The 5,799-nt window shown below is 43.2% G+C and overlaps 1 protein-coding gene across 1 annotated transcript; it reads left to right on the top strand.

Annotated features, from left to right (window-relative positions):
• The first annotated feature begins 431 nt into the window (after positions 1–431).
• LOC113023990 (protein CYR61-like) lies at positions 432–5,424 on the top strand. Its single transcript, XM_026170527.1, has 6 exons — positions 432–625; positions 1,553–1,766; positions 2,233–2,480; positions 2,902–3,046; positions 4,026–4,207; positions 5,077–5,424. The coding sequence occupies exons 1-6, from the start codon at positions 575–577 to the stop codon at positions 5,380–5,382; spliced, it is 1,146 nt and encodes a 381-aa protein (XP_026026312.1). The 5' UTR covers positions 432–574; the 3' UTR covers positions 5,383–5,424.
• Positions 5,425–5,799: the final 375 nt, after the last annotated feature.

Here is a 5,799-nt window from a genome sequence, read left to right as displayed (position 1 = left end):
CCACTTTAATTTTCTGCCCTGGCTTAGAACAAAAAAAGAAGGAATTCCTCCTGCTCCCTTATTTCCCCAAAGGTGGAGGTCTTATTAATGTTGCATGGCTGTCTGGCTCAGCTGAGTGTGTTTACTCAGTGGTAGCAGGAATGTGCTAAGTGTGACTTGAAAGGAGTTGTTACAATTTCATTTTTAACTCATAAAGCAAACAGAGCGCCCCTGAGATTTTTATCAATGGCTCCATTCATTTCAAAACCCGCCCACCAATCAGCAAACTATCCGCTCGGTAACGTCACGCCCATTGGGGGGGAAAAAGGATCTGGGCTGTTACCTGCACGCTGATTGGTTAGAAGTACGGAGAGAGGCGGGGTCTTACGTAGTCCATCGGCTATAAATTAGAGTTTAGCTCCTCACCCCTTTAGAAAAAAAGGATAGAAGTCCGAGCTAATGAGAAAAAGAAACTAGAATCTTCATGTGAAATTAATTAAGATCAATAATATTTCCCTCGATTTCTGCTTGAAATTGTTGTTTTAAAATTACTTGTAGGGTTTTTTTGTTTGTTTTTTAACTTTTAAGGATAATCATGACATTTCTCATCTATCTGACTCTACTGACAACAGTCGTCATCACACAGGTAAGATTAAGTATGTGAGTCTACTTAAAGATTAAAAGTACTTGTGACAGTAAAAGTGCCCTTAAACTTTGAGCTACCGAGTCTGAACAGCAAACACTCCTTCATTGAAACAAATTAATCCTCATGAGCCAGCAGCAGATTTTACTGTACTTTATCTCGGTCATGTTTAAAGTAATTAAAAAGAGAGAGAGAATGAGAGAAAAGAAAAGAAAAGAAAACGAACACAATAAGGGGAAATAGAGTGCAAGTGAGTTTAACAGTGGCACTGCACCCCCACTTATATAATGACGAATGTTTTTTTCTGATGAAGTTTGCCTTTCTGGTAATCAGCTTGTCTACTCATGTCTTATTTTTTTAGAGCATAGTAGCATGCTGATTCCTAAAACACTGGAACAAGTTGGCTCTAGTACTGAGCCATGACTCAAATCATGAGCCAGCAGGGGGCTGAGTACAAACCCTGAGTTGTCTAGACACTCGGAGAAGGCTGACCAGCAGTAACTTGACTTACTGTAGAGATTTACTACAATGCTTCATATCTGGATGAATGACCAACAAAATGATGATCTGTCACAAACCCTGGGGTGTCTACAAGATAATAGAAATTCAAACATACATGTGCCAGAGCACATCCACACAATTTGGTATCGTAAGAAATGCTGAAATTGGTAGATTAACAGCCTGCTGATGACAGGCAGTCAGAGGGGATGTGGGAATTTTCTGTTCCAAGTACCAGGAGACTTCTTTACAATTGGGTTATAGATGCAAGCCTGTGGGGTTTATTGTTTTTATTTTTGACTGTTTTATTTTGATAATAATAATAACAGTAATAATGGAAAATGCTACACACACACACACACACACACACACACACACACACACATATACAAGTCGTGTTCTGAGCTTTGTCTGAATATGTGAATCTTTCAGGTGACTGCTCGCTGCCCAGCGGTGTGTGAGTGCCCCGCAGAGCCTCCGGTCTGCCCTCCAGGCGTGAGCGCCGTCTCAGACAGGTGTGGATGCTGCAAGGTGTGTGCTGCACAGCTTAACCAAGATTGCAGCCCTGCGAGGCCTTGCGACCACCACAAAGGGCTGGAGTGTAATTATGGCAATGACGTGACCATGGCCTGGGGCATATGCCGAGGTGAGAAAACAATGAATGCTGGGAGGGAAGAAATCTCAGAGGAGGGGGGGGAAAAGCTACATCTGAAGTATTAAAATACAAGAAAATGTAGTTTATATACTGAGTGTAAAAGAAAAGCCAAAATGGTGCGACAAAGGTCATAAGAGAAGCTTTCTTAGGTTTGTGATTTAGAAACATGGAACCTTGCACAGCAGGAGACATTTTAATGAGTAGTAGATGTTTTATGACAGCAACAGGGGGTTTCAGGGATAAAAATACTCTTTCCTTCTGCACCATGCCGGTGCTGCCCCACAAACTATGAATAGCTGGTTCTTCCATGCCTACGAGACGGGGGGGTCTGACTCTTCCTGCTTCTTTGTATCCACTCACTTTTTGATCTCATTTGTCCTGTGGGATTTTTTTAGTGTCCTGTGTCACTGTTGGTGTTGATGAAGTCAGAAGCAGCGAGTAATATGTGTCTTTTCAGCAAAATCGGAGGGACGCACATGTGAGTACAATGGAAGGATCTACCAGAATGGCGAAAGCTTCCGTGCTGGATGTAAACACCAGTGCACCTGCATTGATGGCGCTGTTGGCTGCGCGCCTCTCTGTAGCAACAAGCTGCCACCAGCTTCACCATCCTGCCCCTACCCACGCTTGGTTAGGATACCTGGGCAGTGCTGCTTCACTGTCGACTGCAATAAGGGCACATGGCGCCTTCCACCTAAGCATCAGGTTTGTTACATTGAGTTTGTAAGGAATTTGTGAAACAGTTTGATGATACTGGAGGTAAAAAATCACTGTGGATGAACTTGTTAATTGTGTATTGAATTAAACAATTTGGCCAAAAACTTTTTAAAAACTCAGTTATCAAAAATTATATTTTCTTATTTTGTTTACTATAATTTGGAGTTGCTTTGGCAAACTAATACAAGCCACTGTAGTAAAGCCTCTGGTGCAAGGATGCCGAAACCTTTCTGATTAACAGTATCTGGTTCGCTTGCTGAGAGCAGGTACTGTTATTAAGTGCTTTAAAACACCTAACCCCTTGAAAATCAGGGGTTACGCCCACTGTGGGGAAAAGCACACGAAAGTCGGACACCGTCATGGCAAAGATGAACTGCAACCATCTAATCTTGCGTATCTCTCTGCGCAGGTGCATCCTCCACAACAACACCCGCACAGACCTCGGCTCCATCCTGTGCCGCGCCACCCTGAAAATGACCTGGTCCTAGCCAACCAGCTTACAGACGTCAAACCCAGCAGCTGGCACAGTGAGCGTGGCTACAAACACTTGCCTGGTATGCAAACTGTTTCTCGCAGTGTAGTTCATATTTTAGTAACTTTAAGTACTGCTTATTTACATTGGTTGTATAATATTAAAGATTCTCTATATAGGTAGTTCAATTGTTCTAGGCTGTGTGAATAAGGTGGTAGAAAGGGCTCTTTCTGTCCTCATGCTGAAATATCTTCAGGCCAGACGGTGGTCATGTTATCCCCGGTGGCAGACCAGCACCTTGCATTACCATTCATGTGCAAATGAATGAATGGGTGAATAAGAGGCAACAATTGAAAAGTGTTTCTTAAATCACAAGGTAAAGTTGTTCCATAATGGCAGTACTTTTACTGTACTCTGAGAATATGAGAACAGAGTTTTTCACAATCACAATGTTAGACACAGATGTGCTCACATTTGCCTTTCACAAGAGCAACACTGCAGGAGATCCCAAATTTATCATCTGCTTTGCTCTGATTTGCTATCGGTTACTTATCTGTATTTATATTCTTGGTGACCTTCTATCTTGCTTTTAACAATGAACAAAAGACAATTGGGTAAATAAACCTGACCAGCAGATAAACTATCACTCAATAGTAGTGCTAGATTCAATTTAATTCAGTTCAGGTTTACTTATATAGCACCATTTCACAAAAACAGCTGCCTTGAGGTACTTTATATTGTAAGGTTACAACCCTACTATATTAGATAGAAAGCCCAACAATCGCACAACTCCCTATGAGCAAGCACTTTGTGACACTGGGAAGATAAAACACCCCCATCTGCCACGACCGGCTGGGGATGAATGGAAAGAGAATGAAAAGCCACTAATCACCAAAGCTGATCCAAAAGTGGGGATGAACGTCTGAACCAAATTTCACGGCAGTTTATCTCATAGACATTGACGAGGTACCTGACCTCCAGATCAAGAATCTCTGCTCTAATTGGTGTCATTTTTCTCCCTGCCTTTCACCCACCCTCCGTAACCCTTATACATTCCTCAGTGTGGAGCCCGCTGAAGGAGAACAAGTGTGCAGTACAGACCACCGACTGGTCCCCGTGCTCTCGCAGCTGTGGGATGGGTGTTTCTTCTCGTCTCACCAACAAGAACCCTCAGTGCAAGATGGAGAGACAGACCAGAATCTGCACCATACGGCCGTGTCACAGCCTGGCGGTCCCAGCTAAGGTGAGATGGACTGAGCGTGATCTGAACGAAGGAATGAGACAGACGCAGACAGGGACCATAGTTCAAACAGCCGTATCACTGCCGAGATAACTTGTAATAGCAACTTATCTCTCACGCAGTACTCTGCTGAATTGTGATAACACTTATTATTTAACCTGTATCTGCGTTTGACTCCTCATGCAAAAACAGTACCTTTAATTTTGCTTGAATGAAAAATTAGATGTTCTGGCACTGAGTAAACATGCTCTTAGTGCTAAAGCCATCTTTATCCAGAGCTTAAGAACAGAGATTATCTTAGCGGTACTTTCGGGAAGCTCCACATCCACTGGGAACTGGGCAGTGCTGATTTACTCAGCAGTGTTTTGGTGGCAGCCCGGCGCCTTTTTAAATATAGTCCCCCACCCTCAGCATTCCTGCCAAGCAACTGTCCATAGCTAGGCTCTGTCTGTGTACTCAAGCCCAGGGAAGTTGTGTGTCTATATTAATCCTACACGTTGGACACGGTAAGAACTCTTTTACTCTGCTCCACTGAGTTAAAAGCTCTGCTGCCAAGAGCTGTCATAGGTGTTGGTGTATTTAACAGCAGAGGACACTCAAATGTTGAATAAATATTTAACCTTAAATATAATCACATTTATCTAAAAATAATCCCTCTCTGATTCCCTGCTTTGGAAGTCTAGTCCTCTTAATGTGAAACAGACTATGAGTGTAAAGCTGCTTTAATCTGCCGCTCTGTAAGGCGCAGATGGGGGTATAAATCAGATCTTGTTAGATTATTTATTTATTCATTTATCTTGATTCCAACTAATAATAATCATTATGACCCAGGTTATAACTCTTATCTCTCTGCTTTCATAACTCGATCACAGAAAGGGAAAAGCTGCTCCCCAACTGAGAAAGTCGCAGAGCCAATCCACCTGTCCTATGGGGAATGTGTGAGCATCCGCCTCTACAGGCCCAACTACTGCGGCGTGTGTACGGATGGACGGTGCTGCTCGCCACGTCGCACCCGCACCGTGCCTGTGACCTTTGCGTGCCCGGATGGTGAGCGGTTTCAGAGGCTGTCCATGTTGATCCAGTCATGTAAATGCAGCAGTGATTGCGGCCACCTTAATGAAGTGGCCCTCCCTCCTCAGCACTGGATGTACGGAGACACTCACAAGTTCACAGACTAGAATTGAATTGAGGGTCTTTTTTTTTTTTTTTCTTGCTTGGCTTTTTTTTTTTCCTATTTGACTTTAATGTGACGAGGTTTGTTTTCTTAAAGAAGGAAGCCGCTTGAAGATGAGGAGCCATTTTTTTCCTCACCTGGCTCCAAGTGAATGAAGGCCTCAGGCCACCCGCCTCACTGCAGAGACCATAGGCAGGAAGGACTGCCTTGGTATTATTCATCTTAAAGACAACCCATATTATAATATCTGTGACCCTGTGCTCCTGTTCAAACTGATGTGGGACTTAAATTAGAGCCCCGAAATACTCTGAACTTCCTGCATTTCCTAAGTCCTGCTTCAGGATTTGAGACTCTCCAATCAGCCTGAGAGGACAAATGCTACAAAAGCAACAAAGCACTTTATTTATTTAGCACTGAAACT

This window comes from Astatotilapia calliptera, chromosome 6 (assembly GCF_900246225.1).
Source record: "Astatotilapia calliptera chromosome 6, fAstCal1.2, whole genome shotgun sequence".
In the NCBI taxonomy this organism is placed as follows: domain Eukaryota; kingdom Metazoa; phylum Chordata; class Actinopteri; order Cichliformes; family Cichlidae; genus Astatotilapia; species Astatotilapia calliptera.
Note: the sequence above shows the minus strand (reverse complement) of the source record. Positions and strands in the feature narration are given on the sequence as shown.

What these genes read in the sequence shown, in the direction of transcription:
- LOC113023990 (XM_026170527.1), top strand. Translation starts at nt 575, where the DNA reads ATGACATTTCTCATCTATCTGACTCTACTGACAACAGTCGTCATCACA. An exon ending in GCCTTCCACCTAAGCATCAG is followed by an intron (nt 2,481 to 2,901) that starts GTTTGTTACATT and finishes CTCTCTGCGCAG; the next exon opens with GTGCATCCTCCACAACAACA. An exon ending in TGGCTACAAACACTTGCCTG is followed by an intron (nt 3,047 to 4,025) that starts GTATGCAAACTG and finishes TACATTCCTCAG; the next exon opens with TGTGGAGCCCGCTGAAGGAG.